General features: G+C 46.1%; 1 protein-coding gene across 1 annotated transcript in view; it reads left to right on the top strand.

Annotated features, from left to right (window-relative positions):
• The window catches only part of shank2b (SH3 and multiple ankyrin repeat domains 2b), a 227999-nt gene that overhangs the window by 40708 nt on the left and 160953 nt on the right, over positions 1–26338 (top strand). The window contains exon 2 of the mRNA XM_069664439.1: positions 19749–19976. Coding sequence (XP_069520540.1) covers positions 19773–19976 — 204 coding nt within the window. The 5' untranslated portion in view covers positions 19749–19772. The remainder of the gene's footprint in view (positions 1–19748; positions 19977–26338) is intronic.

Below are 26338 nucleotides of genomic sequence, written 5' to 3'. Positions count from 1 at the left end.
GTTCAGAGGCTCAGTCCTCGACGCAGCGGCCCCGGGTTTGACTCGGCCCTTTGCTGCATGTCATCCCAACTCTCTCTACCCTCATTTCCCGCTCTATCCACTGTCCTTTACAATTAATCCAAAAAATCGCTTTGCTTCCTTTTGTTGGAAGAGGGGAGTCGGGGTTGAACTTGCTTGATTATATTGTAATAGGTACCATGCTTCAGAGAGTTGTTTTAAGTCTCCTGATTGATGGTGCCGCTTACGATCCATAAAATGAGCCCTTTAAATTGCAGGAGAATACTGCACCAGTCGCTTTCTGCTGCCTCAAGAGAGCAATATGCCACCAATGCGCTGGACTAAACCTCCGTGTCAAACCAAGACGTCCGCTGCTGCAGAGACGGGCGCAAAACCATCTGTGCGCTGGACGTGAAAACGCTGTGTGACTTTGTGTTCTGGGACATTAATCTGTGTGTTTATCGTCAAACACACAACAAACTGCATTAGTTAGAAGAATGATGGAAAAGTGAAAACGTTTAAATCATATCCAAACTCTGTCTGTACTGTAGAAGCCTCTTCACTCGGGTCTGAAGTGTGGTCAGGCGAACTGAATCTGGAACCACTAAAAGCTTCTCCGCTGATTCTATAGTGAGCACACAACCTGCAACCACATAACCCCCACACACTCATGCATCACCCACACATCCATCTATGGAGGCCTGGTTCTCCTCTCCCCGTGGCTCTGTACGCTTCCTCATGAATATTCAGTGTGTGCAGACGACAGGCCCCAGATGTAAGCATTAGGCAGAACTGGGCCATGTGCGTATAACTGGAGAATAGCATTAAACTTTAAACTTGAGCGGCTTTCCTGAAGTGAACGTCTTCATTAGTGTTTCCAGCGTGAGTGTTTCACTTTAATGGTGTTGTTGGTTAAAAACTTCCTCACTGCAGAGATGGGTGTGCAGTATGATCTGAAGTTAAAGCTTTCATACACAGAGCCTTCATTGTTTTTGCAGCTGATAGCTACGACCTCCATCTTTGAGGTTCCCATGTTGTTTTTCATTTATTAATGAACCACCGGGGGACGACTGAGGGGAAGAGTCTAGTTAGAGACTCAGGGCCCTGTTGTGATGGGAGCACCAGGCGCCTTTCATTGTCAGAGCGTAGTGGGCGGGACGGAGTGTACACCTGGATGAGGGCGTTCAGGTAGGCAGGAGACGTTTCTGTTGCTGTTTTTGAAGCGAGCAACAGGGTTTGAATTTGATGCGAGCGGCGACTGGGAGCCAGTGGAGGGATATGAACAGCGGAGGGATACGAGCAGTGGAGTGACGTGTGCTGTTTTGGGTTGATTGAAGACCAGTCACACTGCTGCGTTCTGGATCATCTGCAGAGGTTTGAATGTGCACGCAGGAAGGCCTGCCAGGAGGGAGCTGCAGTAATCAATGTGTGATATCTGTGAAGCGGAGCTCGTTTGTCACGTCGGTGATGTGCGCGATGGACTTTGTGATTTGATGTGTTTTGTCTGTCCTTGGTGCCATCTTGATCCGATAGTGTGTGTGCAGACCTTTAGGTTGCACTGCTGTATGTGGGCATGCACGCAGCTCTGATCCGCTTCCCTACATGCTCTCCATCACAGTCTTTGCAGGAATAGAAAGCTGTTCTATCGGTGCTGCTCTCCTTCTAAACAATTTGCTTTGTGATTCCAGAACATGACGGAGAGGTCTCTGATCTCCAACATTATTCATGTATCTTAAGTCCTTTTTGTTGGAGCTCGTGATGTCAGCTCTCCAGGGACTTCAAACTGTGTTATTGAGCTGCCTCTGACAGCTACAGAGCAGTGGTTATCAGTACACCTGTTACTGTCATATAAATCAACCACACACTAAAGTTGTTCTGCAGGGTGCAGAAAGTTGTGGGATCCTCATGAATACAAGCTGGACTGCAGAGTTTAGCTGTAAGCCCGGCTGCTCTGTTCAAGCCAAAACATACAATGAGTCGTGCAGAGGAGCTGAATGGCTGCGTGATTACTGCTGTCAGCCGGCCTGTCAATCACAGACCTTTTCCAGTCACAGGCATTTAAATTAGGAGGGAACAATAGAAGGTAGTGCAGTGATTTGCATATACAGTGTATGGGACGTGAGGGTTTAAAACGATCATTGTTTGGGGATTCCTGTTCAGACTTAGGGCTTTAATTTATGTTGGAGGCGTCACGTTGTTTAAATTACAGTTTGAGTCCGCTGTAGAAGCATGAGATCCTCATGAGCGGGTTTATAGCCGACATGTGGAGGTTATAATGGTGGAGAGAAATCTACCGCACATCTGGTGGTTTCATATTGTACGATGTGTGACACTGATTCCTGAACCATGTCAGTCTCTGGCTTTTACTCCGGTTTACATGATCAGCGGCTGCATGTGATCACTGAGGGCTCTGCTTCATCATAGATCTACTTGTTCAGTCTGAACGTGGCCACAGTGACGTCACCCATCCTTTAGTGGACCATTTTGAAGCTTCTAGTTTTACCTTATTTTTTTGCAGCCATGTTTGCACGAGCAGGTGGAGCTGGAGAGGAAAGAGGGTTGGATTTAAAAGCTAAGCGAGCTTTTGGAAAGCAGACTCTCCTCTCACTTGCTGACACACAGTGAGAGAGCGAGCTGCAGGTGAAGGCAGCTCACCTGGTAACTTAAAGAACCAGGTTGTTCCCGTGCACGGGCCGCCACAAATAAATCACTGTATGACAAACACTGAACGAGTTAACAGGCCAGATATGGTGAGCACAGACACATGTTTATTTCTGCTGTAAAGTTTAACTTGGGGCTCTATGGGGACTGACTCACTGCTGGAGACAGCCTCAAGTGGACACCAGAGGAACTGCAGGTTTTAGCACTTAAACGTTGGCTTGAAGTTTCAGTCGCTGAGGTTGCTGCTTTGTTACAGCACACGCCGCATAGGGGCAACCTTCAGTTCTGACCCCTTCTGACCCTGTTTCCTGTCTGCCTCTGACTGCTGAACTTCGACATAAAAGGTGTAAATGCCCAAAAAATAATCTTCAGGAAAAAGATCAATATCAAAGATTCACTAAGCCTAAAGAAAAGATAAGCCTGAGAGCCAATCAGCATTTATCTGGAGGCTGTTTCAGAGTCGCTGCAGCTTCTGTGTAATTTTCCAGCTGCTCAGTTTTGGTGAAAGCGAAGTCCTGGAGGAGCGCGCTTCAATGTAACACCGAGCTCCCGTCTCAAGCTGGCACTGCAATTATTCACTGTGAAATGAAGAGTATGCTCATTTCTCGTTTCTCTTGCTTATTTTCACAAATATGCACGCGGGCATGCACGCAGACAGTGTTTTCTTTTTAAAGGCAGCCGACCATCTGTGTCCTTGTGTGCTCACTTCTTCCTCGCTCTCCTTCTGAGGACAGAGAAGAAAAAAGAGGCTTACGGGCAGAGCGGCATCACAGCAGAATGCTGGAGTGAGGTGTGAAGCCGCGGTCTCCCGTACGCCTCACAGTGGAGCGATTCAAAGCCAAGGACGCAGACAGCCGTTTAGCTGAACATGCACTCATCGGAGAGGTGTAAGCAGCAGTTAATCGTAGCTACTAGACGCTGCAGTCATGCCTTTTTAAAGCCTCTGGAAATCTGACTTCAAATAGTAAAAATGTATATGAGAGTCTCATCAAGACGAGGAGAGTTTATAACTACGTTTATAACATTCAAAAGAAGCTAATTCAGCTGTTTAGAGAATCGATAAGGCTGCGCAGGCTTTGTGCAGCTTTATATGTTTGAGTCACAATCAAAGGAGGAAACAGAAGTCCTGACATCTGAACGTTTGAGTTACAAAATGCTTTGTAATCCATATTTAGCTGTTAGCATAAACATGAAGCCTGTTCACTGAGGTCCACACTACAAGATAATCCCTCCTTCAGACAGTCGTAAGCAAAGTCCTGATGTTCTGATGGTTCTAAAGGTGATCTCTGCAGATGTTCTGTGCTGTGAGGGATGTGATTTCACTTCCCCAAATCTGCTCGGAATATTTAGGATCCATTGTCCTGTTGTGTGGGGGGAACCCCGATGACAGCCGAGCACGCAGCTGGCTCCTCCAGCTCTGTGGAACGTCATGTGGAACCAAACGATAGCCGATCAGGAAGCACAACAACCGCAGCCACGGCGACAAAAGCAAACGTGCAGCATAAAGTAACCAGCCCGTGTTCACGCCGTCTCCACCACTTCATCCACAGTTTGTTCTTTTTTCTTCCTGAAATTTCAGTAAAAAATCCAAAAACTATCATCACCAGTTCTTCCTGCCCGTCGTCCGCCATGTTTGTTTACTCTGAAGTCTCGTTTGTTCGTTGAGTGAGATTTCCAGCTGTGAGAGTGGGACTCTGGTTTTTGGTGAATGAATGTGTTAGTGTGTGGTGTGCTGTTTGGGTCAGATCGTTGCTCTGCACACTACAGGAACAAAACTGTTCAGTCGATCAGTATCTGTTGTCATGTGTGGCTCTCTCAAGGTGGTACCGCAGCCAGAAAGCTGCGAATGTTCATTTTGTTATCATTTCTGCACGTGCATAATTGTTGTCAGGAGAGGCTAACAAAAACGTTTAGATGCTTACTAGCACCTACTTCGCCACTCTGTAAGAGGGATGTCTCTTCATTTCCTTCTAAGCTTAATCCAAAAGGCAACTCTGATCCGAAAGGCTTCCTCGGTTCTTCAGCGATTCTCTGCACACATCCCTCAGTCAGTCAAACTTCTCAGAATCCTTTGCCGTTAGTTTAAAATGCAGCTGCCAGGTTTTATCTAGAACCAGTCATCGCCCCGTATCACCCCTGTCCTTACGCCCCTCCTCTGGCTTCCTGTTAAATTCAGAATAAGCTACAAGAGTTTGTTTTTACTCCTGTTTATATAGTTATATACTTATTGTGTACGTAAGACCTTCCATTACAAAGTCAGAAGATGTGAGTTTCTAGATGCTTCAGATGACTCAGGATCTCAGCAGGGTGTCTCTGTATCTAACTTTACCTGTGCGTTTGAAAGTCAGTCCCTCCCCCATCTCACACCTGATCCTGTCGCTGTTAAATCCACATTGCAGAAGAATCTTTGAACTTCCACTGTCTTTAGAGAAAGTCATTCAGAGGTTTGTCCTCTCTCTCTGGTCTCGACTTCTCCTCAGCGGGGAAGTCACTCGTCTCTCTCTGATTGTTGAGGTCAGTGCTGAGCCAATCGGAGGCCATAATGGTGCTGAATGACGCTGATGACATGCCTCAAGGATGAAAGAGGACAAAAGCTGCCACTTTGCTGGGAGGAACTCTTGTACTGTACGTTCCCAGGCAGCGTGACAGCTCACATCTGAAGTGCCTGCGGGCTCCTCTGTAGGAGTGAAGGGACAGTCAGTGTAAAGGAGTAACATGAAGTGCTTCGTCAGGTCAGATCTAAATGTTTGCTCTCTTTTGTTTGTGACTTAAGAACAGGTGAAACTTTTCTTTTTTATATCTGTCACTCAGGTGGGACGAAAAAAAGTTTGAAGATGGAGAAAAGTTTAACTTTAACTTATTTTTTAGTTTGTCAGGATGGTTCCACTGATCCTGGAAACTTTTTCTTTCATTAGTAAAAAAAACTTTAGCAGGAGAATATTTTTCCAGAAGCTTTGAAAACCGAAAAAATCTTTTTAACAGTTTTTTCTTTTCGATAGCTAGAAGCTAATATTCCCTTCAGCCCTTCAAGGTGAGCTCCTCCTCCCTGTCCTGTGGGTCAACTGTAGAAAAAGATGGCCGACATGACAGCTCCCCTCTCTATCGCCCCCTGCTGATTGGCTGCAGTATAGCTCATAAAGCCCGCCTCCTCCATGTTAACAGATGGGACATGAGTCAAACTATAAAATCAAAACACACGTCAAATACATTTTTCTCAAACATGGTTTCTGTCATTATAGTTAGTTCTTATCATGCTGATTTATGTCACAGTGTTCATTTTTCTGACAAGTTTATTTTCAATTAGTTATTTGATGCTATAAAAAGGGGGTGTGGCCTCATGATTGACAGCTCTGTGGACAAATCAGGCTCCTGCAGCGTTCTGTTCCCGAGTAGCAGAGTAGAGGAGGAACGGCAAGGGGGACATAACTAACACTAACACTACAGTCATTGAACTTTCCATAACACGCCAAGGACACAAGGTAAAGGTGTGTGTCAGGTAGAGGAAGCGGCGGGACGTCAATACTGCGGCTCCACCAGCCGATCTCTGCTGCACACACTCTGGATGCAGATGAGCAAGATGGCAGCGCCCGCTCGGGGGGGATTCTGGCTTCACTGTTGTACATCGAAGGCTTTGATCCGGGTTCAGGGAAACTATAACGGATGCTTTTGTTTCTAAGAGAAGCAGCAACAAGAGGTCACTTTTAAAAACACTTGAAACACTTGGAACTAAAGGAGCGATGCTGTTTTTCTTGTGAGGACAAAAGATGTGTACATGAAGACAAACCACAGATGATCTATTCGTGAAGTCAAACCCACTCAGCATGCTATGCACCGTGTGTGTGTGTGTGTGTGTGTGTGTGTGTGTGTGTGTGTGTTACCGCTGTGTTGATTAAAGCAGCAGGTGGTAGATTAACACAAATGATAAAGTGATGAATTGTCTGCGTGTGTCTTTGCCTGCAAACACTCAGACGCCGTTTCTTTTGTCTGTAGAGGAGGAAACTTTAACAAAGGAGGCTGCCTTTTACTACTGTCTGCAAACTGTGTGTGTGTGTGTGTGTGTGTGTGTGTGTGTGTGTGTGTGTGTGTGTGTGTGTGTTGGTGAGGTCCCTCCCCCTCTCTCTACACTCCCTCGTACTCCTTGCACACCTCAGATTGTGCGTTAACCACAGAAGAAGAAGCTCATCAAACCGTAACTGGAACAAGAGCAGCAACCACAGCCTGAAACTGTGCGTTCAGCGTTTCACACGCTTTAAAATAATTAAATCTAAATTTCAGTCCCACCCTGATCATCCAGGCTTTATGGTTTACCTCCTGTTGTGTTGTCGCAGCTCCCCCGGCGCTGGATAATGAAGTCGTGTTTGGAACAAAGGTTTTAATATCAGCTGTATTTATTGCTCTTGTTCTCTTGCCGGGTTGACACTCGGGGCCAACGCGCTGCGCGGCTGCTGATCAATCATTTTATGTCCCACTAATTAAAAAGTCCTCATTAAAAATGGATTTCAATATATGTTTATTGTCCTCTGTGGTTTGTGTCTCCGGGGGTTTCATTGTTTCCCTCGAGCATCATACAGGAGGAGGGCTGTTCGATCGGTGGACGTTGGGATGTTTTGTGGGATGATAAGATGTGAAGAATGACGATGATGTGACAAACAATGGAGGAGGAGAGTTTTTCATCCCACGGGGGAATTCTGTTTTCAGTCTGGGGGGCTCGTTTTCTACATGAAGTCAAAATTAATTAAACACTATAGAAGCTCGAGACTTCATTCCTTTTGCAGCTACAAGCGAGGACTTATCTTATACGTTATCATGTTCGAAGATCGTCACAGACATCATTACATCCCGAAAAATACACCATCACAATCCGTCCCTCGTTCGTGCTTGTTGCGGCTCTTTGTCCGTGTAGCACATCACACGTCCACTGTGAGCGACTGGGACGAACGCGTCAATAAAGCCATCTATTGGCTGAGTGAGCTGTTTGTGTTGTGACATCACTTCCTGTCGATTTCTGTGAAAAGATGGCAAATAAAATGTGAAAAACTGACACAAACTTGGAAATTGTAGACCGTCCTCGGTGCACGTGCACATTTCAATGCTATTCATTTATACAGAGGAGAATCTACTTGTTAGTCATCATATCTGTTCCACTTGTTATTCTTTGTGCTGCACTCGTATAAAACCATTCAAAGGAGACATTCGGATTACTGTCTCGCTGTTCAAACACCCTTTGAGATCAGTGCCGACACAAACATCAGAGCCTCTGATCAGTCGATGGACTCAACGAGAGGCTTCAGGAAGTGGCTAAGTGGACGGCTAACCGTTATTAGAACAGAAACATATAAGTGATCACAAGAAGACGTCGAGTGTTGGATTTATTATCATGGATTCACTGTTTAAAGACTCTGTAGGGCTGAATGTTGAAGCTCTTGAAAGAGAGACGATCACTGCAGAGCCTCATAAGAACGGCGCACACATGCATGGTAACGTACAAGATGACGCCCGAAATAGGAAGATTGGCAGCACTACAGCCCTACAGTTTTAGTTTTCCTCTCCACCACCATCTTTACATTCTTCATCTTCTTATTATCACTGCTGATTCTACCACTGATCAAACTGCAATTACTACTTCTCCACTGAGCTTAATGTTGTATTTAACTTGTTGCACATCTCTTGTTACTCTATAAGGCACTGTGTCTTAGCATATAACCCAGTTACACTTCTTATTTTGTAATTTAAGATCAACCTGGCACTAAAATATCCTTCGAGATTATTAAAGGTCTATCTTATTTTATCTTAAACCTCTTGTACACCGCTGCTAGCTGCTTGCTTGCTAGCAGCTGGATCAATTAGCCACGAAGGAGCAAGATATGTTTGACAGCAGGTGGACTTGAAACGTTCGAAAAGCATATTCATCAGCCTATCACAAACATGCCTCACAGGTACTGCTGAGTTAACCCCATGTCTGCTGGATGTCAGTAGTCAGCGGTCCTGTAGGGATCCTTTCTGTCATGTTGTCACACACTACAATAACAATCTGAGCCTGTCAGTGGAAACAACAAGAACTTTTAGTGGACGACCTTTGACCCATCAAGGATTATGTTGCAGCCATTACAGCCTGTTTCACTGCCGCAGGCTGAAGCAAACGTTTAGCACCTTTTAGTCAATTAGGCTCCAAAACATGAAACATTAGGGTCGTGTTTACTTCTCCTCCAGGTTGGGGAAACAAGAGAATCAAACTACTTCCTGTTAGCGTCTCTGAGGTTATTTTTCTGACTTGTCACAAAGTTTAGCTTCATTAAATTTTTCAGGCAAACGTCTGCTCTGACGCAATCTCTCCGCTCCGGCTGACTTTAGCTCTGATGACATTCATACTGCTGAATGACTGACAGTTTTCAGGAGATTGCACCATTCCAGAAACTTCCACACATCGGCCTCGTTAACCTTATTCAGCAGCAGGACGCTGTGGCATCTGTGAGGCGCTGTGAGCTTTGTAAACCTCGACACCTTCACATCAGGAGAGCTCCTCGGGGCTGAGCGGCACGCTGGCTCTGAGTGTCGCCACTTCCTCTGTACGCTGCGCTTCTCAAAGTCAATGTGTGAGTGTGTGAGACAGAGAGAGAGTGCGACTGGTTCTTTTGTTGCTTTTTACCACCTCTACTTTAACACAGACACACGCGCACACACACACACACACACACACACACACACACACACACACACACACAGAGCCATGTCCGAGAGTTTCTGTCGTCCCTGGGCTCTTTCTTCCTCACAGCAGCCCCTCTCTTCATTCAGAGGTGTAATTGAAAAGATGAAAAGACTTTCGCGAGACTTTCTGAGTCTGTAGGTACCTAAGAGAGTATGCAGAGTTCAGTAATGAACACAGTAATTTGCTTTGATTTGCATGAGAGTAGTGCAAGTGTGTTAGTGTGCGCAAGAGAGCCAGAGAGGGGAGAGAGAGAGAGAGACTCATGTTTCGTGTGTGACCCGGAGACAGACCGCGCCGTGTCCTGTGGAATCACGAGCATTGATTTGAATGGGCGCGATGACTCCGGAGGTCGTGGCGCACACGGAACGCGCCGGAGAATTTGAGGGTCAGCCGATCCCTCCTTCACGTCGCTGACCTCACAACCTTCACTGACGTCCAGCTTGTATTTAATATGTTGGACTGCTGGAGAATGAAGAAGCTTCAGCACAGAAGCTTGGATGTGTTTTCATGTGTTTCAGACTCTCAGATATTCTTCTCTCCATCAGTTAGAGTCAGAGCTGTGATTTTGCCTGCAGACAGATTGTACCTCACACAGAGAGCTGACAGGCAGCCGTCCATCACAGAAGCACATTGAACAATTGAACACTCATCGTGCATCTGAGAGCTCTTTGTTGTACTGATAAATTTCCCGTTATGTGTACGACTCAGCTCGGAGCAATAAACACCGTAACAGGTAACGACGGGCGCTGTCACGGCAGCGTAACAGCGGGATGTAATCTGTGTTATTTAAACCAAACAGGTGCTGTGAAGCAGCCTGCAGGTAAAGGTTACCTGTGCCTCTGCCGCTGAGGAACAACATGAAGTGACAGACCTGTATTTACGAGGCGAGGAACACACCTGACAGATGGAGCTGCAGAAGAGTCGTTAGCATGACGGGGTCAGCGCTTTTATCTCGTCTTACACTCTGAAAACACTCCGCACGTTTTGAAGACGGCTGCTCGAGCTGCTTCTCGTCCTTTCAGTGATCGTACCAAACGGGCGTTTTACTTCAGTCTTTTGCTCCGCTGCACGCAGCACAGACTCAATGCTTCCAGCCTGGATCCATTAAAGGGGAAGTTCAGGCTGTTTTTAAAGTCAGTGCACAGTGTGTTACCGGCAGCTGTTGGTGGTCAGACCTACCTCACATGCACAGTTAGACGGGCTGACAGAGAGAGGAAGCTTCTGTGGCTGTTTCAGTTATTCTTCATGTAGCGCTTTCTTCCCTGGTGGTTGTTTGCTGTAACTGCAAAAGTGTAGTCTGATTATTTACCGTTGGTTTTACAGATTGTTCTTCAGAAGAATGATCACTGCAGACGTGGAGCTGTCTTGGAGTCACGTGTAAAGCTAACAATAGCTTCCTGAGGCTAACGTCACACAACAGCACACAGTGAAATCTATACTGTGACCGGGACTCTCCTTGTTTGAGCAGCACAGATAAACAGCAGCAGGCACCAGCTGTGAAATCTGCAGGAAGGTTGAGCTCACTGCAGCCCGTCTGACCCGAACAGCTGATCTGACGTGAAAGAGTCGTACGTTTAAAAACATGGTGCCGACGGTTTCTCTTGCTGTAGCAACGCTGCACGCGGAAAAGGAAGTCTTGACAGGAAGTCGATTATCGCTCACCATCCGGCACGTTCGCCGGTGTCCCCAGAGGCTGTATCGTCTCAGACTGTAGCCGTTGGGATCCCAGATTGTACTCATGCAGACCTCATACAAACCCACTTCAAAAAGTATCCCCTTAATGACCTGAAGTCTGGAGCCACATCGTCAGTTATCATCAAACACACTTTTTATTCCTCTTCAGTTTAAAGAGATCACAACAGCAGCTGCATAAAGACAGCACACAGGACGTGATCACACTCTCACCTGATGACACTCACTCATGTGTAACATCTAGATTTCATGTCCTTTCCTTCATGTCTGCATTCTGACTGATGTGTGTATAAGTCATATTTCTGTGCAGCACGGGCTCTTTACTTTGAGGAGAGATACTGTGTGTTAGAAACGAGTGGGACGAGGAGGAGACGATTATCGGGTTCGCCGTCTGTAAAGGTCAATAAGACGCTGACAGACGAGCGATGATCGGGTTCATTCATTGTATCAGAGAAACGACAGAGTGTGAAGCCGGTTTCACTTCGATTGATGCAGTTTGTGTACATGTGTGTATACATGCATGTATACGTGTGTGTATACGTGTGTGTGCATTTATGAATGATGGATCAATGATGGATGTCAACAGAGACCAACAGCCTTCAGGGTGTGCGATTAATGCACACTTCTGTCTCCCTACTCGTGCGTCTCATGATGAGAAACTTGTTAAATAGAAACGACGAAGCGCCGATGCCAGGCCGATAATATCTCGTCCATCCGTTTGCATGACAACAGACTTAATGTACAGTATAGACTGACCCAGATCCGTCAGTCTGCAGGAAAGAAGAGAGATGCAAACCCTGCCCTTGTGTGCGTACAGTGAATCATCCTTTATACTACAGCCCTCGAACACATCGCTGAGTGAAACAGCTCCATTTCAAACACAGCAAACAGCAGTGATTCCTCCGTCCTCTCGTTCCTGCGTTCACTCTGTGTGTGCTGTTTGCTGGTTTTATTCTTTCTTCCCAGTGTTCACAAGCAGATGAGTCATTTCAGGATACTTCAATAAAACTGACCTAGACCTGAGATATCTGAACGGCCAGGAACATCAGGGAGAAACATCGCTCCGTGTCCGTGGCTGTGCATCACAGAAAGCATCGCACAGGAGAGGCACACAGATCGTAAATGTGTTGTATGACGAGAAGAGGAACGGCTCAGGTTCAGTATCTGGAAAGCATCCAGTGTAGCTGAGGGGCGGGGTCGTATTGTGAGAGGTGAAACAGGTGAGTCAGAGAGAGGGCATGAGGGTGGGAAAGCAAGAAGACAAGAACATTCAGTAAGTGCATCGCAGAATGTGACTTTATTTCACCTTCACTCGTTATTTTTTGGGGCTTTTTTTTGGTGATTTTTTGCCGATATCCGATATGCCGATATTTTCCAACCCTTTTTACCGATTTCGATGCCGACACATTAGGTACATTTTATTCCACCTAATTACAGAGAACACCAAGTCTCCCCTGTAGTGGAATCGATATCATTACTGTAGTGGCCCACTGGCAGAGGCAGAAAGAACATCATGCAGTGCTTTTTAAAATGTACACATTCACTGGGCAATATAAGAAAACTGCTTTAACACTGGTTATGTACAAAATGCCAAATTTATTTGTAACACTTTCTTTCAAATAAAACTGTAATGTTCATAGACTGGATGATGAGGTTTGGTCTCATCATGACCGATGCTGAGCAGCCATCGCAAACATCAGCCTCGCTGTCCGTCTCAGAAGCTGATAAACTGCCGCAGACATCTTGCTCCCTTCTTCACGCTCGACGGGAGAGGCGTGGTGCAGGCAGTGCGTGCGCACACACTCGTGCCGCGTTAATGTGGTAGCATTACATCAAGCTTTTTAAGGGATCATCGAACATTTAGGCAGAATTACAGTGCTGTTTTATCGAAATACCTGATGCCTATATGTCATTTTCAAGCCATAATCTGCAGACACCAATAACATGCCGATAATATCGTGTAGCCTACTTATTTAGCATTTTTCTGTAAACGTTTTAGTCCAAACAATCTTCCTGATTAGTTGGTGCATAAACATTTATGTGTCTCTTCTTATTCCACCATTCTGCCTCGAAAACGATGTTAATAAAAACATGAAGTCACTTTCTGAGTGAAACCCGCTGATGAGACTTGTGAGACTCCTCAAATGTAAAAATGACACTAACGTGTAAATGCAGAATATAAAAGTTAACGCATCAGAAAAGGAGCTTCGTAGAAATGAACTTTTTTTATTCATGCGTTGACACAGAAGAATATGTGAGTAAAGTTAAAAGGGTGGAAACATCTGTGCTGACCTTCCGGGGTGTATTTTACCTTCTGTTGTTTTTCTGTCTGCAGTCTCCTCCTTCTTACTGACTGTGTAAATATTTGTGTGTCTCTTAGTTCTACAGTTTCCCATTAGAAGAATCGTGCTCTTCAATAATAATAATCCCCTCCACTGAAGGAAACAACAAAGACACAAGTTGCATTCATTAATGGTGTGTCGGTGTTTCTCCGTCCTTTAAAGGTTGTGTTGCAGTTGTTTTGTCTAAAGGTTACCTCAGCAGCCTTTTAACCCTCCCACCAGGGGGGAAGGGGTTAAATTTATCGCCCAGCCACAGAGGGTGTAGGAGGGTGTAGGCGGAGGAGCTGAATTATCTCCCGTTAGAAACGTCTTTTTGAAAACGGGTTTCCGGGACTTCCCAGGTCGTTCCAGGATGCAGCATTGTTGGACGGTTTCTAAGGAGACGTGACGCGTGAAGTGTTAAAAGGACGTTTAATGAGCGCTTTAAAGGCACCATCAGCGCTTTAAAGGCACCATCAGCTCTTTAAAGGTGCTCCTCCGCTCGGCTCACAACACACGGGGGGTTTACGGGATTCAAAGGACGTGGAGCCAGGAAGGACCGTGTGCGTGCCATAAAAAATGATGGTTGTCCTTTGTGCACATTACAAGTGTGCCTCCTGTTCCACACGGTCACATGACATCCTTTACAAAAACTCAAATGTTATCTCATTCTCAGCAAAAAGAAAAACAAGCATCACCTGTCGTACACTCAGGAATGGAGTGTCTTCTCGTGTGTCGTTATCTGAAGGTTTGAGCTTTTATTTTGAAGATAACATTTTTACAAACTCATTTTACTTTGAATTTTTTTTCCTTTTTAGCGCTCTGTCACGAGCTGTCATGTTCACTTATCAATCTGAGCAGTCAGTGGATAAAACAGACCGTGACTGAGAGCGTTACGTTGCAGCCATTACAACCGTCTGATGGGATCTACCCGAGCTACTCCAAAACCTCCGTAACGATTCTTCATTTAGACCCCAAAGTCTGTGAAAAACAGGGCGAAGAGGAGCCAGAGCCCCCCTCAGAGCTCGAGCTCGGCTCACTCGGTCAGAAGAGACAAATAATAATAATAATACAAACGCTATAATCACTGTTTACGGCCCTCCGTGCAGTAACATGCCTTCAGGCGTGTCTGTTCAGTGTTGTCATTGGTAATGAATAGGCTGTGAATGCATTAGCAAGCTAATCAGTTGATAATGATCACTTTGTATGAAGAGCAGGATCCATTAGTGTGTTTGATTGGCTGTTCGAGCCTCCAGGGAGACGCAGGATTAGGATTCATGCTGCAGACGGAGGGAGTTCAGCCTGTGTGCGAGAGGAGCGTCTCATTGTTTCCTCTGACGATCCCTCTGCAGTGCCCACATCACAGCTTCTCAATCTGGGCGTGTGCGTGTGCGTGTGCGTGTGCACGTGCGTGTGTGTTGGTCGTATTTAATTACGATGTTGTTGACATACATGGGGGCTGGTTTGAAGGACTTTAGTTTCAAAGTGATGACAATGCATGACGTCTTGGCAAAAGAAATAAGAAACTTTCCTGAAATTATATGAAAACAAAAAATGTTGTGTCCAACATTTAGTAAAGATGTGATTGTTTGCTAAACTGATTACCTATATATCAGGATTTAATCAATTATACACAACTAAGAACGTCACAGTAAACCGATCTCTCAAGTAACAACCAAGCATCTCTGTCGACGAGCCTGTCGACCAATCAGACGCTGTGTTCCTAACTCTCCACCAACCAGAGGCTTTGTGACTGTTTGTGACAGCGCTCATCGTAGTAGTAGAGTGAATATAAATGTAGATTCTTCTTTGCACATATGGACAGCATTGTGTACACGCAGTGAGAAACGAGCATTTCAAGGTAGTTTACTTTGGTGTCATTCACATTTTATTTGGCATCTTTTCACAGAAATCGACAGGAAGTGATGTCGGAAGACAAACGGCTCCCTCAGCCAATCGATGGCTTTACTGGAGCGTTCGTCCCGGTCGCTCACAGTGGATGTGAAACAGCTTAAAAACAAAGCAACATTCCAACTTCTGAAAGAAGCTGGAGAGAAATAAGACGTTTACGGCCGAAACAATCGCAGAAAAAGTCTCAACATCCTGGAGGGACTGAAATAACAACGGCTGCTGTTTCTTTCTGTTCCTTTAATTTCTTCTGTTTAACTATTTCCAATTACCTTCCTCAGGTCGTTATTCAGTGAAGCTTTATACAAAGTTTGAAGTCGATCAGGCTGAGAACCTGGATTCTCCGACAGATCTTCGTATGATATCTTGCTGAATATCGTGCACAGTCTTTAATGTGTAATCCTACGAACGTCCGTCATCTCCATGTTTTAACATACAGGTGCAACAGCTGCATTTAAGCTCAGACAATCACGTCCCTCATCACACCTGTTCTGTATTCTGTTCGGACCGACATGAGCGACGTGCAGCAGGTCAGATCAGCTGTAGCTAATGATGCTAACCATTTTCATCATTATAAGACCTCTTAACACATGCTAATGAATTAATTAAATTAATCTATAGTCTCTATCTAAAGTATATTATTTAACCTACTGTAAGCACACACATGCACCAGGCACAGACACACACACACCTCTGCACACACACACTCCACATGACACGCTGTCGTGCCTAATGTGTTTTTAAAACGGATCACATGCTGATCAGAAAATCAGGGAAGGAAATTACAGAGATTACAGTATGACGTCTCCGCAGGAAGCCAAAACACAAACGTGGATAAAAGCTCCAATAAAACCATAATTAATGTGGAAACGAGTGATTTTCAGTTTCCACCTTTTCTCATGTTTTTATTCTGTTTGAAGCTTTTAGCATCGTCACGCTCAGGTTTTACTCTCAGCAAACACAGCTCAGTAAATCTGTGCACCTCTGGCTGGGAGCTGCTGGAGATGGAGACCTTTACTTCCTGTTATGGGGACACATTTTCATCAGCCGTGTCCATGTCCTGACACAATGACAGGCATCACAGCTAATGGACATGTTCACGCCGGGATGAGTGTCACAGATGCTGAGCACAGAATCAGTCTGGATGCAGCCGTGACATGTCACCTGCTCTCTGAGGGTTTGTCCCAGTGAAAAGATTCTTTATCAAAGCCAACGTGTCAGCGAGGAACGTCTCGGCTCTCCTCGCTGGTTTCTGAAGATATGAAATGATCGTGTTGTGTTGCAGCGTTTCTGTCAGGAATACTAATAAATCAAAACTACAGAGCAGCTGTCAGACTGAAGTTATTAAGACAGATGATCAGGAGGGAATGATTCTCTGATTGGTCAGGTGGGGAGTGAGTGCACTGATGTGGGCATCTGATCACGGGCGTCTTCCTTTGGTCTTGGAACGCCTCTGGTTCCCTCCAGAGAAGCTGGAAAACATTCCTGCGAGACGGACATCTTGAATTACTTCATTCATCTGCTGCATCGACTGTATATAAAGTCTCACACATCTTCCCCTCCTCAAGTTGTAGAATGCCAAAATATGGCTGCCGTCTTGCTCATCTGTGGCGCCCCGCCCCTTCCTCTACCCGACACACACCTTTACCTTGTGTCCTTGGCGTGTTGGAGCCCTCAGGTGTCCTTGGCGTGTCGGAGCCCTCAGGTGTCCTTGGCGTGTTGGAGCCCTCAGGTGTCCTTGGCGTGTTGGAGCCCTCAGGTGTCCTTGGCGTGTTGGAGCCCTCAGGTGGGCTCAGTCTGCAGCAGAACAGCTTCTCGTGTCGGTCTGAAGCAGATATTCACGCTGATGTAAAGTTCAGTGACTGTAGTGTTAGTGTTAGTTACGTCTCCTCTCGCCGTTCCTCCTCTACTCTGCTACTCGGGAACAGAACGCTGCAGGAGCCCCATTTGTCCACAGAGCTGTCAATCATGAGGCCACGCCCCCTTTTTATAGCATCAAATGACTAATTAAAAGTAAAATGAACACTGTGACATAAATCAGCATGATAAGAACTAACTATAATGACAGAAACCATGTTTGAGAAAAATGTATTTGACGTGTATTTTGATTTTATAGTTTGACTCATGTCCCATCTGTTAACATGGAGGAGGCGGGCTTTATGAGCTATACTGCAGCCAGTCAGCAGGGGGCGACAGAGAGGGTTTGGCTTCACTTTAAGGGAGCTGTCATGTCGGCCATCTTTTTATACAGTCTGTGATTGCTGAAAATGATTACGTGTTAACTGTTAAATAATCAGACCCTTCCTGTTTTAATGTTTAATCCTTTAGTCTATAAAAAGTGAGCAGTCTTTTCGCAGGGTCACACCTCAGAGAATGATGTCATCAAAGCTCTCAGGAAGTGATACCTGACACACATGCTGTCGAGTTTCCTTCCAAAGTACATTTCCTCTGCTGATGGTTTCCCTCAATATGAAAACAGTCAGTAAAATACATCGTTTATGTTTTATCCTTCGGCTTCAATCGTTTCCTTTATCAGAAACATGTTTTTGTTGTTTGGCTGCTGAATGACTCTAAATATACCCCCTCTGTGAAGAAGATCCCTGTCAGCACATTCAGAGCTCTTTGTTGTTCACTTGGAAACAAGTCAAGTCAAGTTTAAGTGTCTCCAGAGGGGCTCATGGTTGTGTAGCAGTAAAATCAGTTAAAGCACACACTATGTAAAACCCCTAAAACAGTCAGATATGATAGAGATCATGAGAAACGCTCGGTGGTGCTGCCACAGACCTTTAGAACCTTTATGAAAAGCATTAGAGTAAAAATGTTCTCAATAAAGATTTAAAAACAAAATCATTCGGGGCCTTTCAACATTGAACATAACCAGCTTCAATGTTTACGCAGCAGCTTGATGTTTTAATCACAGCTCAGATTATTATTAGTAATATTTCTTAGATACTAAAGACTCACTGAACTCAAGACCAACAGTACGAGTGGACCTGAGGGGTGCGCTATGAGGCGGGGTTTGCGGTTACCGAGTTAACTTCAGGGTTAACTCTGAGTTTTCAGTTCTACGAAGGTGGTTCACTTCTTACTGGGGTAGATCGCCATGGTAACTTGTGCTGAACACCTGACCTGCTCCGGAGTAGGTTATGTCGGAGACAAGAGATCAACCTTTACACACGTCTCTGATATATGATGCTCTCATGATGGAGCGGTGATATGAGAGACTGTGTCCGTCCTGCGTCCAGCAGCTGCTGAGTGGAATTCAGTCTGGATTCACTTCGTCATATCTTCTATCATCAGTTTGCTCTGAGTTTGTATAACATGCCCATCAGCCGACGGCAGACATGTCCCTACGTGTGATTGGTCATACTCTGCAGACTCCGCCCTTTCATGTAGGCGCTCATAGAAACCCTGGGTTGACTGATCGAGTTGACTGATCGAGTTGATAACCAGCGTCGTGTGACCACAGCATGATCTCTCAGGTTAGGAGAAGCCAGGTCAGGAAAAGAGACCCTGCGTATGTTGAACTCACTACTGCCTCCATTTCCCATAATGCAACATTTTAAAGTGTTTGTTGTTTTTCCTACATGTTTGTTTCTGTATTTGTTACCTGCCTAGGAACTACAGATTGGCATTAAATGATTGATCTCTAGCTTCAGCTCGCCGTTAGCGGGACTCCGTGCGCTGTGATTGGATGTTTGTTCCTGTAAAGCTTCCTGGGAGTCGTTGGAGTCTTCTTATCTCCTTCAGTTGTAGTTTTATCAAAGATTCTTTCACAGTCGCTCGTATTTACTGATGATGCAGTCAGGAGACTCTCTGTGTGGTTATTTTCCATCCTCAGTTTGAAATGTGTCACGTTTCAGAGGCTCGCTGACATTTAGCTGTCTTTAAGGTCAAACATCCTCCAGCATGCAAAATGAAATTGCTTGTTAATTAATGATTGATATTCAGACCTCGAGTCCCTGCACGCTGACCTCTGATAAGGAAACCCTGTGGATGTTCATTTTAATGTCTCAATTCTATCCGGGTCGCTGATGAGGGCGTGGACACAAGTGGAGACCGATGAGGTGTTCCAGGTTTAATTTGCTGATCCATAAATCACGTTGACGCCTCGGCTTAATAGAGTGCAGTCACAGAGAGGAGGACGCTCTCTGGCTTTACGCTGTGACAGCTTGCAGGTGCAGCTTTCAGCCTCCTGAAGCTCTTTTACTCACATCCAGTCGAACTCTAACGAAACCAAACCTTTTTGTTCTGAAGCAGGCTCGTTTATTCCTCAGGGTGTTTCCTGAAGCAGACTGTGCCGGCTGCGAGCGCAGAACAGACGAGGACGAGCTAACAAACTAACGAGCATCTTTAGGAGCATACGGTGTCTAATGGGAGCGGGGGGGGGCTCTTAAATTTCTCCTCTCTCTAATGAACAGTTTGAGTTTGTCTGACCTTTCATCCCTCCCTCTCTGTCCCAGCTGAATCCGCCGGGCCTGCTGACTATGCCCCGGAGCCCCACCTCCAGTGAGGATGAGATGGCCCAGAGCTGTTCCGACTACTCCGACGACTGTGCCTCCGACAGCTCCCGCGAAGAGACCATTTACGAGACGATAAAGGCCACCGCCGAGCCCTCGCAGAGCCGCATGGACGACATTCACATAAACTCGCTGGTGATCCGTGTCCTTATCCCCGACCTGCAGCAGACGGTGAGTACCTGACAGGGATGGGGGGGTGATAACGTGTGGGAGTCAATAAGAAATATGAAGTAGATCAGCTTTTCATTGTCTCCAGTATTGATTATCCAACCAGCTTCATGTTGAGAAGGATCGGTGGTGTTGTGCTGCAGCCGCTCAAATGATTTCTTTAGAGAAACGACAATAATCCAACAAATACAACGACAGCAACACGAGGCAAATGAAAAACGTGCTCTGCACAAAGTAAGAACATACATTTACAGCAAACTGCTGCAAATACGTGAAAGATGCAAAGTCAGAAGCCTTCAAACGCAGGAGAAAACAACAAACGCAGGAGAAAAACGCTGCTAATCCAAGAGGGGGCGCTGAGTGTAACACCTTTACATCAAGAGGAGAGACACAGGCCAGTCGCTGAACTTGCTGATTATCAGGCTGCAAAATAATGCTGGAGCAAAGAGTTTCTGAGGGCCGGGTCTCACTGACTGCTGGACAGAAGGATGACCCAGCAGAGTTTGACCACAGGTAGTAACTAAAGCGATAAAGTAGCCAGGACTTTGAAGCAGCTCTGACTCTTGACACCAGTGATGACAAAGACAGGGCGATAGAGAGGAGGAGCAAGAGGGAGGTCAGGCATCAGTCAGAGCCGACCTCCAGAGGCCTGAGCAGGGCTCTGTTGGGGTCAGCCCTGTGGTACCACGAGCCAAACATGGCAAGAAAACCAACTTGCCTCTGTATTCACATTCTTTAAACTGACCTCTGTTGGTCTCAGGGGGGCGTTCGCCCCGCGGTGCCCCTGGTGCAGCACTTCTGCCCTTGTCAGCCAGCATAACTTGACACTTTACAGCCTTATTTACAGTCAAAGAGCTTTTCATCTGGGACACACAAGAGACAACAGAGATGTGTTAGAGCTGCTGGTGAGGCTCTGATACTGCAGGAGCCTCTGTGCTCTTAGCACGCATTTAACAAACAGATCTTTACAATCACCCACATGTGCTGCAACTCACGCTCTGCTTACTCAACCTCAAACTCTTTAAACGCACATATTATCATGTCTCAGTAAACTGAGTCCTCCTGCAGACATTAGGTTTGATCCCTGGGCCAATGCTGCGTGTCATCCCCCCTCTCTCCTCTGTGTGTCCTCTCTCTCTCCTCTGTGTGTCCTCTCTCCTCTGTGTGTCCTCTCTCTCCTCTGTGTGTCCTCTCTCTTCTCTGTGTCCTCTCTCTCTCCTCTGTGTGTCCTCTCTCTCCTCTGTGTGTCCTCTCTCTTCTCTGTGTCCTCTCTCTCTCCTCTGTGTGTCCTCTCTCCTCTGTGTGTCCTCTCTCTCTCCTCTGTGTGTCCTCTCTCTCTCCTCTGTGTGTCCTCTCTCTCTCCTCTGTGTGTCCTCTCTCTCCTCTGTGTGTCCTCTCTCCTCTGTGTCCTCTCTCTCTCCTCTGTGTGTCCTCTCTCTCCTCTGTGTGTCCTCTCTCTCCTCTGTGTCCTCTCTCTCTCCTCTGTGTGTCCTCTCTCTCCTCTGTGTCCTCTCTCTCTCCTCTGTGTGTCCTCTCTCTCTCCTCTGTGTGTCCTCTCTCCTCTGTGTGTCCTCTCTCTCTCCTCTGTGTGTCCTCTCTCTTCTCTGTGTGTCCTCTCTCCTCTGTGTCCTCTCTCTCTCCTCTGTGTGTCCTCTCTCTCCTCTGTGTGTCCTCTCTCTCTCCTCTGTGTGTCCTCTCTCTCTCCTCTGTGTGTCCTCTCTCTCCTCTGTGTCCTCTCTCTCTCCTCTGTGTGTCCTCTCTCTCCTCTGTGTCCTCTCTCTCTCCTCTGTGTGTCCTCTCTCTCCTCTGTGTCCTCTCTCTCTCCTCTGTGTGTCCTCTCTCTCCTCTGTGTGTCCTCACTCTCCTCTGTGTGTCCTCTCTCTCTCCTCTGTGTGTCCTCTCTCTCCTCTGTGTCCTCTCTCTCTCCTCTGTGTGTCCTCTCTCTCCTCTGTGTGTCCTCTCTCTCTCCTCTGTGTGTCCTCTCTCTCCTCTGTGTGTCCTCTCTCTCCTCTGTGTGTCCTCTCTCTCTCCTCTGTGTGTCCTCTCTCTCCTCTGTGTCCTCTCTCTCTCCTCTGTGTCCTCTCTCTCTCCTCTGTGTGTCCTCTCTCTCTCCTCTGTGTGTCCTCTCTCCTCTGTGTGTCCTCTCTCTCCTCTGTGTCCTCTCTCTCTCCTCTGTGTGTCCTCTCTCTCCTCTGTGTCCTCTCTCTCTCCTCTGTGTGTCCTCTCTCCTCTGTGTGTCCTCTCTCTCCTCTGTGTGTCCTCTCTCTCTCCTCTGTGTGTCCTCTCTCTCCTCCTTGTGTCCTCTCTCTCTCCTCTGTGTGTCCTCTCTCTCCTCCTTGTGTCCTCTCTCTCTCCTCTGTGTGTCCTCTCTCTCCTCCTTGTGTCCTCTCTCTCTCCTCTGTGTGTCCTCTCTCTCTCCTCTGTGTGTCCTCTCTCTCCTCTGTGGTCCTCTCTCTCTCCTCTGTGTGTCCTCTCTCTCTCCTCTGTGGTCCTCTCTCTCTCCTCTGTGTGTCCTCTCTCTCTCCTCTGTGTGTCCTCTCTCTCTCCTCTGTGTGTCCTCTCTCTCCTCCTTGTGTCCTCTCTCTCTCCTCTGTGTGTCCTCTCTCTCTCCTCTGTGTGTCCTCTCTCTCCTCCTTGTGTCCTCTCTCTCTCCTCTGTGTGTCCTCTCTCTCTCCTCTGTGTGTCCTCTCTCTCCTCTGTGTGTCCTCTCTCTCTCCTCTGTGTGTCCTCTCTCTCCTCTGTGTGTCCTCTCTCTCCTCTGTGTCCTCTCTCTCTCCTCTGTGTGTCCTCTCTCTCTCCTCTGTGTGTCCTCTCTCCTCTGTGTGTCCTCTCTCTCCTCTGTGTCCTCTCTCTCTCCTCTGTGTGTCCTCTCTCTCCTCTGTGTCCTCTCTCTCTCCTCTGTGTGTCCTCTCTCCTCTGTGTGTCCTCACTCTCCTCTGTGTGTCCTCTCTCTCTCCTCTGTGTGTCCTCTCTCTCCTCCTTGTGTCCTCTCTCTCTCCTCTGTGTGTCCTCTCTCTCTCCTCTGTGTGTCCTCTCTCTCCTCCTTGTGTCCTCTCTCTCTCCTCTGTGTGTCCTCTCTCTCTCCTCTGTGTGTCCTCTCTCTCCTCCTTGTGTCCTCTCTCTCTCCTCTGTGTGTCCTCTCTCTCTCCTCTGTGTGTCCTCTCTCTCCTCCTTGTGTCCTCTCTCTCTCCTCTGTGTGTCCTCTCTCTCTCCTCTGTGTGTCCTCTCTCTCTCCTCTGTGTGTCCTCTCTCTCTCCTCTGTGGTCCTCTCTCTCTCTCATGCCTGTCACAAAGTTAAACCAAGGCAAAATTTCCCCAAAATACTAAAAGCAGACATGCAGTACTGAGAACTTCTCATGAGATACAGGATTTGTTCCTATCTTCACTCCTCTTTCAGCTTGAGAGCGTGACTTATCGATTTCATGTTCACTTTTTGAGATTCTTTCGTCAAAGCCCTTCACTCTCGCTCTCACACACATAGCCACGGCCTGCAGTTAGATTGGTTCTGCTAGTGCTCAAACTTTGTGCCTGCACAAAGAAAGCAAGGGAAGTACAATGATAAAGCCGTGGAGGGCAGACGTGGATTAAAGAGAACTGCCCATACTGGAGTTAAGGTAACAGGCCTGAAAGGAGGGAGTGATCATTTCATCGCTCAGCACACCTGGCATGCTTTTAGTTCAGAGGGTTGTTGCACAAAAAACTGCAGAGCAGACGGGCTGAAGCGTCGGAGCTGGAAACAGTAGATCTGAGAGAAAGCTTACAGACTGAGCGCGCTGGCTCGTAAAAACAGCAGCCTGCTCAGTGTCACTTCAGAACATGAACCATCACGTCCGTCTGCGGTGTCATTTGTGGGTGTGTCCTTCAGCTTATTTTATTGATGTAGTGTTAACGAAAGGTGAGGTGGTGTAAAGATCGATGTGTTTGGGGTGGCGGCTAGGAGAGCTGGATGTGTCAGGAGCTGAACAGAGTTAGACAGGCGTTCCAGTCATCCTGCTGACCTGACTGCATCATGTGAACGACTGTTCTTTATTGTACTTTGTTTCTGTGTCGTCAGGGTGGGGCCCTGTGTCCACTAACGGGGTTTTTTGTGCTGGCAGCCCCCACAACCGCAATTTCAGAGCGCTGCTCACCGGTGTTTGCTGTTGCTAGGTTACGAAGGTTGTCTGGCAGCACTTGTGCTTCCCTCAGTAGACGTTAAGTCTGCTTTAAATCGCTCTGTATTCTTAACAGAGGAAAACACTGTAAAGGAGTCGTGTCCTGGTAGTAGCAGCAGCTCTACACCTCGTACCCACGAAAAAACTAAACGATCTGCTTCTCCTCCGCCATTGTTGTTGACAAAGTTGATATCATAAGTCCCGCCCCTTCTTGATTTTGATTGGTCCGTGAGTGAGCAGTGACATTGACGACCGCAGCTTTCTGTTCTGTTTGTCTACGATGGAAACCGGCTGCATATTTGTGTTATTGTTGAAAAGTAGAGAAGCAGGAAAAAACAAGTGTAAACTTCATCCTACTCTTTTTTGAACATGTACCGTTTGTTTATGTTGAATGTTTTATTTACACTTTTTTCATAATTTTCTTGTTTAATTTTTGTTTAATTGATTTTTTTATTTTTTATCTACATTTATTTTATCATGGTCGAAAAAAGGGTATCAATCAATCAATCAATCAATCAATCAATCCACCAAGCTAATGCTCATGTAAAAAGCACTTAAAAATTACATTTAACTTACTGACTTACTTTGGGTTTCAGTTTCTGTGTGATACAAATAATACACGTTAGTGTCTTTTAAAAGTTGACTTCCTGTTAAGTTACATTTAGTATGTGAGGTACATAACGTACACGTGTGTTAGTGAAAGAAGAAGTGTGCAGGCTTTTCTTCTTCTGATCGCCCTGACCTGCGTCCTGTGTGTAACAATCCTTCTTCAATGATTGCTGCATCACAAAGTAGTAAAATGTGTATTTTGACAGTATTTATTTCTGTCGAGCTTTATTCGGAAAATGAGGCTGATTTTATTCCTCCTCACTTTACTGCTTTATTTTGAAAGTTAAAACGTACGCTGCAAAGTCTTTTACAGCTAATTTGTGTTCCTGCACGTGTCGAACAAACGCTGGAGGGATGCCGACATGTTTTGAAGCGTAGGGCGACTGACGGAATCACAGGCAGGACTATTTGAGGGAAAGTATCACAAGAAATCAAGAAGTCCCGCTCTCAAGCTGAAGAGCCTTTTGAATAAAGATAGTAACAAACACTGCAGAAGACTTAGAGATGAAGTACAGGCACTCATGTTGCACGTCCGCATCACTTCCATTCATTTATAAATAACGTGACATGATTTCCTTTTGAAGTCACTGATCGCTGCCACAGAACTGCTGCGTGTTAATGACCTTTAAAGGCGTGTGGCTCTTTAGGCAGAAATCTTTCACTCTTCTCTGTTTGAATGTAAAGCTTGGACTTAAATGAGCTCCAGCAGGATTAAAGCGGCGTTTTCCCTCTAATAACACACACACTGTGTATGAGTGCTGTGTGGGCGGCGTGTCGGGGGTTGATGTATAGGTGGAGCGTAGGTGAAGGTGTGTGTTCAGAGGGGGGGTTAAATGAATGTGGCTCTTTTTGCAGGTAAAGTCTGATTGTAAATAACTGAGAAAGACGAGGATTTTCATGCAAATGAGCGGGGACGGTTATTTGTGTGGGCGCAGTGCACAATGTAACCCTCTATTGATCAGTGAAGTATATCAAGATGGAGCTGTGTTGTGTTATATTTAGTTGCAGTGTGTAACAGATGAGAGGATAATAACATGGAAGCCCAGAGGAACCAGTAAACGAGTGATGAAACACCCTGTAATTGTCGCCTCTCCTTCCATTAACGTGGAAATGAAAAGCAGGTGGATGAGGAGCAGAAAGCAGACGATGCACAAAGGATGTTTTTCTGAGGACCTCAGAGCTGCACGGATCTGTGACTGAAAACCAGCAAAGATCTGTGTTCTGTTTGCACACAGAAGATAAAACATTCCCTCTCGTTCACAATTTAGAGAAAGAGTCTGATATTTTAGAAAATACGCCGACCAGCAGCTGTTAGCTTGTTAGCACACAGACAGGGAGGAGGAGGAGGAGCCAGCCTGCCTACAGACACCTCTGATGAACACGGCTGACATCGTATCTTTATCTTCGAATGATTTAAAGAAACTATATGACACACTTTGTTCATGCTTTTTTCCCTTTGATGCACAAAGACTCAAACCTTTGTGGGTCTGCCTGACTCAGCACTTTCCTGTTCCATGAGTCATTTAACGTCAGTAAATTATCTAATAATATACCTCTGAAAAATATGGATTTAAAAGCAAAAGCATGGGGCGAGCTGCCTGT

The sequence above is a fragment of the Semicossyphus pulcher genome, unplaced genomic scaffold (assembly GCF_022749685.1).
Source record: "Semicossyphus pulcher isolate SPU_LCO1_2020_fin unplaced genomic scaffold, fSemPul1.0.p SCAF_1, whole genome shotgun sequence".
Classification (NCBI taxonomy): Eukaryota; Metazoa; Chordata; class Actinopteri; order Labriformes; family Labridae; genus Semicossyphus; species Semicossyphus pulcher.
This window is presented reverse-complemented; position numbering and strand designations above follow the sequence as displayed.